Source organism: Haplochromis burtoni, unplaced genomic scaffold, assembly GCF_018398535.1.
Source record: "Haplochromis burtoni strain Fernald_Lab_line unplaced genomic scaffold, NCSU_Asbu1 Contig_102, whole genome shotgun sequence".
NCBI classification, from domain to species: domain Eukaryota; kingdom Metazoa; phylum Chordata; class Actinopteri; order Cichliformes; family Cichlidae; genus Haplochromis; species Haplochromis burtoni.
Window position 1 is genome coordinate 1,295,329 of NW_024582463.1, and position 13,103 is coordinate 1,308,431.

The 13,103-nt window shown below is 43.9% G+C and overlaps 1 protein-coding gene across 2 annotated transcripts in view; it reads left to right on the plus strand.

The window, feature by feature from the left end:
* The first annotated feature begins 5,725 nt into the window (after nucleotides 1-5,725).
* Nucleotides 5,726-13,103, plus strand: part of plcb3 (phospholipase C, beta 3 (phosphatidylinositol-specific)) — a 56,774-nt gene continuing 49,396 nt past the window's right edge. For both annotated transcript variants that reach the window (XM_005927735.3, XM_014335301.2), the window contains exon 1: nucleotides 5,726-6,362. In XM_005927735.3, the coding sequence (XP_005927797.1) occupies nucleotides 6,264-6,362 (99 nt within the window). In that variant the 5' untranslated portion in view covers nucleotides 5,726-6,263. The remainder of the gene's footprint in view (nucleotides 6,363-13,103) is intronic.

Here is a 13,103-nt window from a genome sequence, read left to right on the forward strand (position 1 = left end):
TTTCACTACACTTCACAGTTCCCGATACTGATGCTCTGTATTAAAAGTCTCATAAGGTCAATATCTGATACAACTCAGAGAATATATGCATATACTCTGGTGATAAAAAATAAGTACATAGATAAATCCACTGTATGTTTCCATGCAGGACTACAAATTAATGACATGCTGCAATGTTTTAGCTGAAACTATACTTATTTAGTCAGAAATTCACCCAGAAAGGCAGTGCCATCTGCTTTGTTTCTTTGTTTCTTTGTTTACTGCGTTTTGACGAGCCATCAGGCAGCCTTCACACCTCCAACGGCCCCAACAATAGAGGACACTTTGGACACTCATTCCCCCACCTCTCCCCCCTCCATAGAGCCATCACCACCTTCAAACACTTCACCTACAACACCCCCCTCCTCACCCCACACAAAAGAGGATTTCACACCACCTCCTCCCACCACAACTCTTCATATTCATGAAGCAGATGTGAGGAAGCAGTTTAAGAGTCTGAATGCTCGAAAAGCTCCCGGCCCAGACGGTGTGTCTCCTGCCACCCTCAGACACTGTGCAAACGAGCTGGCCCCAGTGTTTTCTGGCATTTTCAACACCTCACTGCAGGCATGTCATGTGCCTGCCTGCTTCAAGTCCTCACCATAATCCCTGTCCCCAAGAAACCTAGGATCACTGGACTAAATGACTACAGACCCGTGGCTCTGACATCTGTGGTCATGAAGTCATTTGAGCGCCTAGGTTCTCTCCCATCTCAAGACCCTCACGCGCCCCCCTCCTGGACCCCCTGCAGTTTGCATATAGAGCCAACAGGTCTGTAGACGACGCCATCAACATGGCCCTACACTTCATCCTGCAGCATCTGGACTCCCCAGGAACCTACGCCAGGATCCTGTTTGTGGACTTCAGCTCTGCCTTCAACACCATCCTTCCAGACCATCTCCGAGGCAAGCTTTCCCAGATGAATGTGCCTGATCCCATCTGCCGGTGGATCACTGACTTCCTGACGGACAGGAAGCAGCATGTGAGGCTGGGAAAGAATGTCTCGGACTCCCGGACCATCAGCACCGGCTCCCCTCAGGGCTGTGTTCTTTCTCCTCTGCTCTTCTCCCTGTACACCAACTGCTGCACCTCCACCCACCAGTCTGTCAAGCTAATCAAGTTTGCAGATGACACCACCATTATTGGACTCATCTCGGACGGGGACTGAGTCTGCCTACAGGAGGGAGGTTGAACGTCTGGTGTCCTGGTGCAGCCACAACAACCTGGTGCTGAATGCCCAGAAGACAGTGGAGATTATTGTGGACTTCAGGAAGCACACAGCTCCATGCCCCATGGCACTGATCACCACCTGCACTCATGTATATATCATGTATATATCTATCTATCTACTTAGCACTTTTAATTCTTATTCTTATTTTTTTTCTCATGTCTATTTAAGCGTTATTTATGGCAGTATGTTTGCACTAAGCACCGCAGCAATTTCCTAATGTTGTAAACCTGCTCAACATTTGGCAATAAAACCCTTTCTGATTCTGATTCTGATTCTGATTCTGAAAGAGGACATCCACGTGGGGGAGCTGTTGACGTGCTCTTTCCTGTGTGGTCAGCTTTGTGATGCAACACAGAGACAGACACAGGGAGAAACTCTCTGGTTAAGAAGACTTATTTGTTTTAATGCACATGTCCCAGACCAGCTCCTTTGGGTTTACTAACTGCCTGAATAAATAAATATTCGACAAAAAAGGTGCTTTTCTATTTATTTCAATAACTGCCGCAATTTTGTGGAGCAGTCTTGCTCTCTTTTCCCTTTTCTCTCTCCGCCAAAGTAATAAATCAAAGCAGAACCTTGCAGCCTCTACTTTATGCTGTGTACACAGTGTTGACTCACCTGTGCAAATACACCTGTGCTTAACACAGGCTACTGTGATTGAGGTGTGCACAGGTAGGTATCAGCCCTGTATCCTCTAACAAGTGAGGCATAGCTGGAACTAGTACGTCCACATTCCTAATTATTGCACAATCAATCTTGCGATGAACAAAAAGAGACAGTAGTGTTGCTGTGCAGCCACTAGATGGCATTATAAGATCAGATCGCAGTTGTAAATGGGCTTCGCGATCAGTAATCTATAATAAATGAGTGGATTCCCCCATAGGGAGCTCTTGGGGGCATTGGGGAGCTCTCATCTCATTTGGAAAGAGTAGACTCAAATGAATGGAGCTGCACCACAGGTAAATCAAAGTTCTTGTAATGTGAATCTGCATTGTGTCTGAATGCCTCTTGGGGTGTTGGGGGGCGGGACTGTAATCAGCACATCGCCTACACGCCCACATGATAGCTTTTCTCGAGAACACATTGACAATAACCCCGCGGTGTGGTGGAGACAGATGGGTCCGGCCTCCAGTGAACCGTCAGCATCTTCAGGCCAAAATCTCTGCTACACTGTTAACAGTAATCTGATCAAGTTTTCTCTGCTACCGTTGACTGAGTCAGGCCTTTCCCATTAAAGCTAGTCTGTGCACTGTATATGCTTCTGTGCGGAGAGACAGTGAATATGCCTGTGTGTCTTTGCACAATGTGTCTTTGTGAGTTCTTTGCTTTGCGTTGGAGAGAAAGATCTGGCTGTTACTAGACTGAGAGGGAAAAAGATCTGGGTGGTGGTGGTGGGGTCTTCCCGTTCTCCACATCTCTTCTATGCGTCCCTTATTTTGTTCCTGTTGCCTTTTTTTGGTCTCTTTTCTTAACCCTCTTTATCAGGAAGCTATTTTGATCATCTGTCACTTTCTTTATTCTCCTTCTCTCTAAATATCCAACTTTGCTTTCTTTTGTTTAACTGTGGGTAAACCAAACAGTAAGGAAGAATAAAGATTTCGACTTCCTTGTTGCATGAAAACTAAATGCCTGAGCGTGATTAGATCTCGGACTCACTGCAGTTACGTTTCCAGTCAATGCGCACTATTTCTGCGCCTTCCTTTTCACGCTTCTTAGCAAATGATACTTCCTTGTGCTTTGCCTGTCCTCCTTTGCATAATTTCCTTTATTCTTCCTCTAAAGTAGTTGATGGGCAATTTAATTTAATTTCAGTTTTATTTATATAACGCCAAATCACAACGCCAGTTGCCTCAAGATAAAGACCAACAGTGACCCCTATGTGAAAGCAGATGGTGACAGTGGGAAGGAAAAACACCCTTTTAACAGGAAAAGGTTTAAGGTTTAGTCTCACCTTAGACACACGCACACACACGTCATACACAATACACACATTATTTGTGGTTTTTAGGTCATGAGAGATTTTGTTTCAGAGACCTGAGGGCTGAAGCACCCTCCAGGATCTTGATCTTACTCCAGGTACAGTTTGAAAACATGCAATGTAAGCATGTAAGTAAGCGTCTGCATTCACTCTTTTATCATGTTTTGTTACCTAATCCCATTACCTAATTTTTTTTTCTTTGCAGATAAGCCTCAGCAGCCAATGGGAGCGCGACACCTGTTGGAATGAGAGATGAGATAGTGAGGAGGAGAGAGGGAGTTTGTTTAGCAGGGAGAAGATAGGGCAGCCAGAGGAAGAGAACTGGGTGAAACAGAGAGTGGGAGGTGGAGAGAGGCCTATTGACAGCACAGGTGCCCACGCTTCAAATGCAGGACTCAACCCAACATTGTTTGCGTGAACCCACAGAAGATGTGCCACGGCCCCGTGCTCATGCATGCGTGCTGCACTGCAGAAAGAATGCACATGCATCAATCCTCCCTGTGTTTGTGTGGTGTCATGCAAGATGCTGTACAGAAAGTGTGCCTCATTCAGGGTCATGATTTTTGATTTCAAGGAAACGCACACACAAGACTCAATTGCTGTCAGTCAGCAAGCTGCAGCATATCTCACATTCTTGCCCAGCGTAGTTAGAGGAGTTGAAAATGTCAATAGTTGCCAAAAAAAAAGAAACAATTTTAAAAAACATCAGTTGCTCTGGAGCACTTTTTTATGAGGAGCCAAACGTTGCTTGGCAGCAGGATTTGGACAGGCCCGTGCTCTAACTGTGCCACCTCCGTTGCTCTCATGCTTCTTTAAACATGATACGCTGCCACTGATCTGGAGGAGGGGAGGGGGGAAAAGATCTTCAGTTACCTCACCTGCCAGTCCTCGGATTTATTTCCTGTTTCTGGAACGCAGATTTGTTATCTTGAGCCCGTCCTTAATGGCGCATTCCAACTTCCTGAGTTACAGGACCACTCATTGCTCCAAAATCACCTCTTAAGCTGATTACTATGCATTTCCAATAACAGTGATACTGTCTTTTAATAACACTGCTGACTGTGCAGGCAATCTATCAGTGTCAACAAAGAAGCAGACTTAAAGCACTCGAAGGCGAGAGTAATTCAGAATGAAAAGAACTTGGTGATTGCTTTTGCACCCTGCAGTGAACTACAGGAAATGTCTCTAATATTTTCATGGGGGACCTACGTGCGCCTGTGATATTTAATGAAAAACGGCCTTACACAATATTTTATTCCTCTTACGTCAGTACCCAGCTTTCCTTGCCCCGTGCCTCAGAGCAATAGTTTGTGTCACTCTTCTGTCTTTGCTCAAAAGAGAGTGTTTGGGTCCTCTCTGTACGCACGGAGAAAACAAGAGGGATTTCTTTTCCCTTTATGTTGTTTTATTTGGAGGATTTTTAAAGATTAGCAGAATGGCGTGACGTATGGTGAAGATTCTGGGCTGCTGGTTAGCTAGCGTGTTTCTGTGTGGGAAGTTTCCGAATCACTCCGGTCTCACACTCTGAAGGCATGCATGCTATTTTAATTGGTGATTCTAAATTGGCCATAGGTGTGGTCTTCCGCTCGGCATTAAACACTAAAAATACAGTGTCAAATCAAGTCAACTTTAATTGTATAGCACATTTAAAAGACATAGGGTGCCAGCCAAAGTGCTAAACAGACGTTCCCTACAGTAATACAGAGAAACTCCCAAATGACCCCCTATGAACAAGTACTTGGCAACAGTGGGAAGGAAAAACTTCCTTTTAACAAGGAGAAACCTCTGGCAAAACCAGACTCAGGGAGGGGCAGCCATCTGCCTGTGGTTGGTTTGGGGGTTCTGATTGGTTTACCCTAGCCTAGCAAAAAGAAACTTGGAACATTAGCTGGGCGGAGCTTCTTTGCTCAAAGCAAGAAGAGCCTGAGATGACCTTACCGTGACCTTGGCCATGTTTTATATGAACTTAGAGGTAAATGTAGGGGAAAGCATAACTTTAATGGAAGACAGTTTGAATTTGCACGATGGGAAGTTTGTAGATTTACTTCAAATAAGGGACCAAACTGTCTAAAAAAGGGTCATTATCTTTTAAATATGACACTTCCAGGTCTCCCAGTGTAATGGAAGCAGAGTTAGGATTGATCGGAGCTGTCTGAATGGAGTTGGGGAGATTTGGAGATGCCGAATCATGGAACAGGAACAATCGTGCATATATGTGATATGCTGGACCGTGTTCTCTGAGCTTTTGTTGCATGCATGCTGTACAGAGGAGACAGAGAAGCAGGCAGAGGAACTGAATTAAAACACACCCATTTTACTACACCCCCCCCTCCCTCCACCCCATTCTCATTCACTCAGCGCTATCTGACGCCGTCCCTCTCTCCTCTCAAAAATCCTCTCTTTTTTTCCCCTACAGAAAACATGCAGGGAGGAGAGGAGGAGGAGAGAAGAAGAAAAAAAAACGCGTCGGAGGCGACAAGGGAGAGAGAGAGGAAGCAGAGAAAGTTGGTAGTGGAACGAGAGGGAGAGGAGAGAGGGGTCGACCAGATGGAAGGAAGGAAGGAAGGAAAGGATCTCTCCAAGGGCTCAAGTGCGTGATTAAAGGATTCTGCACAAATAAACAAATATGAATCAAAGCTTATAATTTTAAAAAAGTGGAATTATAGGCGCGTCACCGCTTTGCGTGGACGCGGACAAGACACGGCGGCGGCGGTGGTGCGCACTGAAACAACCCGAGTCCTGTCTTTAGTCTGGATTTTACTCATGTTCTTCAAACTCTCGGGGAGGCTCGCTAACTTTTAAGGACAGTGCCTGACTTTTAAGAACCTCCCTCCCTTCCTCGCTCGGTGTTTCAATTAACCCTCTCCCCGGAAAAAGAAGAAGAAGAAGAAGAACAGTAAAAGAAGCTCTGGGGCTGGAAGTGCAGGAAGGAAGAGCCTTCTGTTCCTTCCGAGGAGTTCCAAGTCGCCGTAGCCGGGGTTTAGGCGTTGGCACCCGGGCTGGGAGTCCCTTGTCATGGCCGGGGCCAAGCCGGGAGTCCACGCGCTGCAGCTGAAACCCGTGGCCGTCCACGAAGCGCTGAAGAACGGCGGCAAATTCGTCAAGTGGGACGAGGTGAGAATGAAATGTCTGAAAGTTTCCTTCAGAGCAAACGCATAATAGTGTGCCATTTATGTTTGCGTGTCGCAAAAGACCTTGAAGCGACACGAGCGCGATCGGCCGTCCTGATGCGGCACGCTTTGACTAAAAATACACGACAAGGGACAACATGACAGTTTTGACAGTAGGCCCACTGTCGCGCGTGCCTGTGCGTGCGCGCGTGCGTGGCTGAGATGTAGACACAGATGTAATAATGTATTTACAGGTGTGTGTGCACAGTCTGTGCTCAACACAGCAGCGCACTGTATTTGCAAATGTGTGCGTTAATCAGATACTCCAGCCAAAAAAAAAGTTCCCCATGTAGTCGCCAGCAGGCATCTGTGCTTGAATGTGAGTGTTGTGCTGAATTCTTGTCAAGCCGGTTTCCCCCTGGGCTCCGGTTCAGCTCAGACTTCTCTCTCTCTCTCTCTCGTCAACCTCAGCATACAACATGCACTGACCACACACACAAACATTATATTACACACACACACACACTAACACGCTCAAACTCACACACACACACACACACACACACTTCCCTCCCTCTTCTTCCTTCCCACCTCTGCACCACCTTCCCTCCTTTTCCCAGGGGATTAAGGAAGAAGGCACCTGTCTCTGCAGGACTTACATCTATTTGGAATCAATGTTGTTTTTGTTTCTTTCTTTCTGTGATTAATTCTCCCCTCTGGTTTCTGCTTGTTTCTGAAGTGTGTACGGGTAAACCTAAACACACACCAGCCTGTGTCACTGACCTGTGTGTGTGTGTGGAGTGGGGGGGTGTCCATGTGTCTGGGCGTCCATCAATGATTAACGGAGTGGCTGACTGAAGGGCTCAGTCTGCAGGCCCTGTGTGTTGGATTTATATTACAGCTGCTCGCACTGTGTACACCACAGTGTGTTTATCCATGTGCGGTGCAGGTCATCAACAATCTCGCTGCCGGGCAGGTGTGTAGCTCCAATAAAGCCGTTATCATAGCAGCACTTTGCAGACATGGTGCAGTTGTGTTGACACACAAGACGCAGGGAAACTTTCAGCCAAGTGCAATTTAACAGGGCGAAAAAAAAAGAAAAAGAACCACAAGAGTGTTTGAAAGTAAGACAACTTATAAGCAACACAGCCCGACATGTCATCACAATAAAATGGTGTGTGTATGTTTCAGGCCTTCATGGAAAGTGTCTCGTCACGCAACACATTGAACTCCCTTTGATTTCCTTCCCTTCTCTCACACACTAGCTTTCTGTTTCTCTGTCTCTCAAAGGGAATTCCCAGGAAATGGTTATACCGCTTATTAAGTGTGTGAACACTTAAAAATATGTGCGTGCCCTTGTCTGTCTCTCGCTCCTCTCTGTTTGCCGTTTTTTTTCCCCCTCCCCTGTCAACAAGTGAGTTAGGGCGACGCAAGAGGGCCTGTTGCTACTAAAACGTGCAGAGGAACGCTCTGCACGTTTGCTCTGAGGATTAAAATCGGCATCGCGAAGTGAGACTGTGGTTGAGAGTTTGGAGATTAAAGCCTCCGGCTAGTCGGTGTCCAGAAAGGTTCTTAGACATGAAACAGACTGAATTAATATTTAAAGAAAGCGAGAGACTCGGTGCTTTTATTCAGGAGCACGGGTCGGCTTCTTTCGCACAGTCAGACTGTGAGTGAAAAAGATGCTTCTAATTAGCCAGCAGAGAGTCAACGAGCATCTCGGTTTCCTCCCTTTCCACACAGCACGATAAATGCTGCGTTAAAGCAAGTAAAAGTTTGGTATTTTTCGTGCATATTTTCAGCTCCGCATTCTTTCAGCAATAACTTCAAGGCTGACAAACTGCTGTTGAACTTACTCCCTTTGATTTCCGTTCGTTCTCTAACACAACACGAAGAGTTAGTGTGTGTTTTGCGCTGCTGCACCTTCCTCTCGTTTTAATATAGGGCTAAAGCAAACAGCCGTTTTATAGCAAGTTATTTCACCAAAATCAACATATAAACATTATCTGGTGTCAGCTTTACGATGGCAGGATTTGAAGCTGCCTGTTATTGTACATTGGGCATCGTTGCCGTACGAGTGGGACAAAATGGGCATCTTGAGTGGACAGATAACACACTAATGTTTTAGAGAATAAACAGCTGGAAAAACGAAGGTTACCAGTTTTAAAGCCGTTAGTCAGCATTCATTTTCTTTCAGTTGTCTCCAAATTGATGCCTTTATTTGTCTCAGACGTAAGATAAGATGAGTTTTATTTATCCATTGCAAGAAACTCTTCAAGAAGAAGCACATTTTGCATATTTGGACTAGTAAATGACAAAATGGTTAGTGGAGTGGTATTTTCATTTGAATAAAAGCAGATGCTTTGGCAGTTTAGTGATCTGGAGCGTTTAGGTGTGCGTTAAGGGTAACACAGTCTCCACAGGAAACTACATCCCAGCAAATTCACCCCAAGGTCAGACTGTGCAGTGCAATGCAGAAACTCTGTTACATCTCAGAGTCTACAGGCCTCAGTTAGCATTACAAATGTTCAAAGCTCACTACAGTACAATTAGAAAAAGACTGAAGAAGTGTGTTTTGTTTGGAAGGGTTGCCAGGAGAAAGCTTATTCTCTCTAAAAAGAACATGGCAGCCCAGCTGAGGTCTGCAGAATCCTGCACTGACCGACCGCTCAAAGCCCATTCCCACTGCGCTGTACTCTATGCCTTTAAGTACTTCCTAACACACACACTCTGAAGGATTCAATGGGGCAATTTGAGGTTCATTAACTTGCCCCGGGACACTTCAACATGCAGACGCCGGAGGAGCCGGGAAATGAACCACCGACCTTCCGATTAGTAAGGTCTTCGGGGCGCAGTTGCCCCAAAGTTTTCCTGTGGTTACACTTTTTTTTAAAAATGAAGAAATTTTAATTTCAATTAATGTTTGAAATATCAGTATTTTTGTTGAATTATTTTCCCTTTTTTTCTTTTGTTATGTTTTGTTTTCGCACAAAGAGCCGCCCTCATCTTTACTGGGGAATAACAAAAAGGCTTTAAAGTCTTTTGTCACAGCGTCTTTGAACATTTAATCAGGCAAAAATGACCCACCCAACACACAGAGTCATCCTGATTGTACTAATATAAAAATCATTTCAGTCAGATAATTAATATATTTCAAAGTTTAGGAATGGAAACAAGAAAATGTAGGCGTAGGGCTTTGATTTGATTGTGTTTGATTTAAAAGTTTGGGTTTTTTTTGCTTTCCCGACACAGAAACAGAACGATTCAGCTTTCCAGATTTAAAGCCTCAGAGCTGTGTTTAAACTGGACGTCATCTGCTTTAAATTGAGCGTGAATCCAAAATAATAGTGGGCCAGTAGTTTTATAACTATTGGTGGTTGCTTGTCATTTATTAACTGCGATATTTAAGAATATTGAATGTGATTTTTCTCTTCTCAGAGTGATGTTCGCCAAAGTTTTAAGCCAGCTGTGTCACAGACTTGGTGTATTCCTTTAAGTACTTAGCAAACTGAGATAAGCATTAGGAAACACACACACATACAGAAAGTGCCTGAGGGCGGTACAGTTTGTTTATATGAAAAACCCTCATTCGACCCCCCTCTTTTCCTCTCTGTCTCATTACTTTGTCCCTCCCCAACATGTCTCTGATTTTTATCCTGTTCTTCCCTCACCATCCCTTCAAGCTTCAGCCTCTCTTTCTTTCTTTCCTCCTTTAATTCATGTCTCTTGTATTTCACACACGTCACCCATTCAGCTGCTGTATTCTCTTCCACTTTTATTGTTTTTAGATTTCTTTAGCTCTGTTTCTGAATGGCCTTTAGGAAGTCTGCTGTAGGCACATCAAATGACACACACACAAATACTGACTCATGCTCGGGGGAGGAAGGAATGTGTTCCAAACTGACCCTCGTTCGTCTGCGATCGGGCTCGTCCGCACACACACAAGCGCACGTGCTCTGTGTGCACGCGTGGTTGTTTTGTCATGGGTGTGCGTTTTGTGTTGAATGACTTCCTGTTTGAGCTTGTTGAAAAGGCTCCAGAGCCAAACCATTTTCCTTCACTCTCCCTTAGTCCGTCTGTTGACTGTACCATTGCAGCTGCTCTGCCCTCTGCAGCCTGGCCACAATTCAATTTAGACAAATTCCAACTGGAATTTGGTTAAAATTCCTCCTAAACAGCCAATTAAACAAACAGAGACAGACAGTTTGTCCACAGAGTTGCTTGGATCGCTGTCAGTGTGCTGATATGAATCTTAAGAGTCAATTAAAAAAAGAAAAAAAAGAAATAACTTTAACAGCATTAACATTTGCCTCTTATGCAGAGTGTTTGCACGTTTCATTCAATCGATTTTTCTTTTTTTTTCTGTCTTGTTTTTAGAGCACACGCTTCCATGTTCGCTTTGGTCATTACCAAAATGAATAGGCCAAGTAGACTTTTTCCGAAATTTGTGGACTTGTTTATATTCACGTTGCATAATTACAAGCAGACTTGGGCTTGTAAACAAAGTCCCATGGAATCACAAGTTGCTCATTAATTGTACAGAGGTTTGGGAACCTGGCATCATTTTGGGATTACAGGTTTTGGCTCCATTTCAAAACCCTGTAAGTTGAGTGAAGCACGCTGGACCATAAAATGCTTGCTTTTTGGGCTCATTTCCCACAATCTGGTTGGGATTATTTTGTCAGACTTGAAATACTGCACAGCAGTTCACTTATAGGGTCGCAGAACTATAATCTTGGTGACAGCTGAAGAAACTTAAAGCTGCTGTTGTCCTCTGTGTTTATCAGGACCGTGCTGGCAAACCAAACTGACAGCCAGCACTTGTTCACAATTCAGAAATTCCATCTAGGCGTTTCTTTCTGCGGTTGCCATTACTCTAATCTAGTTTGAAGTACACTTCTGTGTGCTTTGGATAAAGTCGTGAAAGTTAAACATCATATCAAAAGCCAAATATGATATTTGGATGATTGTGAGTCTGTTTAATTTTAATGACTCCGTGGTCTGCTCAGTTATAATACCCCATTCCTGTTCAGGTTGTTAAAGCAATAGTTTGAATTCTGGAAATATTCTTATTTGCTTACTTGCCAAGAGCTCAATACCTCCATCATATCTGCAGGCTGTTTAGTGCTTAGTTTAGAAAATCAACTGAAAATGGCGTTGGTCTGATTATAATAACCTCTCAGAGTAGCTTTGCATGATTCGTTGTTTAAAATAATGCTTACCGTATCTGTGTTAATTCCGACTATAATTATATATTTTTTTTAAGTCATAGTCTTTTGACTGTAATGTTATTGTGTTTAAGTCATAATTTAACTGTTTAAATTTTACATTTTTACTCAACTAAATATCATAAAATGATAGTAGACTTGATCTAAAGTCGATTCATCTGACTAAAATATAAAGTGTAAAGGTTTACTGGTGAGAGATTGGATCTCGTCTCTCTGGAATGTTTTCATCTCATTTTTATTTGTTGACGAAATAAAAGTTTTTCTACTCGTGCAAAACTATGCAACCTTGGTGCAGCCCCCTCGTCCTTTGTCTGAAACAAGCCATTGTAGCTTCCTCCCCCTGTAAGTGCTTAATATAAGCACCCACCATGGCAACAGTATGTGCTAGTCAAAAGAAAACTGTAGTTTGTGTTTTAAATAGATTTTATAGACCAACACTATAAGTTTAATGTGAGGCATGGGCTCTTATGCATGTGACGATAGCACGTGGACTGCAAAACTGTCTGGATCTGTTGTTGAAGCATTGCTCTCCATTCCTGGATAAGTGCAGCCTAAAACTTGGTTATGACCCAGCATGTTCTGGCGTGTTCAACAGAAAACCTACTGAGACTAAATGCTGGCCAAGCAATCATCTGGATAAACTCCTGATCGTTGGCCATTGTGCTGGTGAAACGGGCATAGTGTGGGGTGTACATGCTGGAGCACCTCATCGCATTGCCTCTGTCCAGTCAGATATTCACAGAAGCCTATCAGACCAGACATGATGCGCTCATGGATGTCCAAGACAACATCAACAGCTCAAACATGCGCGGCAGCATCCAGGATGACGCATGGTGGCACTCATGCCAATGTTGCACTAGCACTGTTTTTTGTGCTCTGACACCACTGGCTTGAGAGTGCAGTCGAGTGCATTTTTATTTGATAATCAAATCATGAATCTTACCACTGACTAAGACCAATCAACCGACCAATCAATCAACTGGATTGTCCAAGAGATTAAAATTATGTACAAAGAAATGGATTTAAAAAAAAAAGACACAGTCATTAGTCTTTTTTTAATTAGACATCAGACATTAGTCTATACATGACAAAATAAAAAAAATAATATAACAGAACCACTTTAAAGTTTTAGGCCTCCATTAGCTCTATCGAGCTGTTTTTATATAGCTGCAATCATCCATGCACTGTGGCCCTCCTGAGGTTTTTTTTTTTTTTTTAGAGATTGCCCAACAGAGATTGCATGTGTGAATACACACTTTTGATGCATTCTGAAGGACTGATCTTCAAGCTGCCAGCTACCTATAGTCTGGATGATGTCCAGTTGCACATGTGAGGATAGAGCAGCTAATCATCCAGAGATTTCACAGCAACCAAGACAGTATCATGTGTCCTGCCCCCCGGCATGCCCTACCCTACATATCATTTCCAGGAGTGAGAATGTCTTCTGTTGTGCTCTACATGTGAAAAATGGGCAGCTATGAACACCATCCAAACCTGAGTCTCACCCCTCCCCTGGA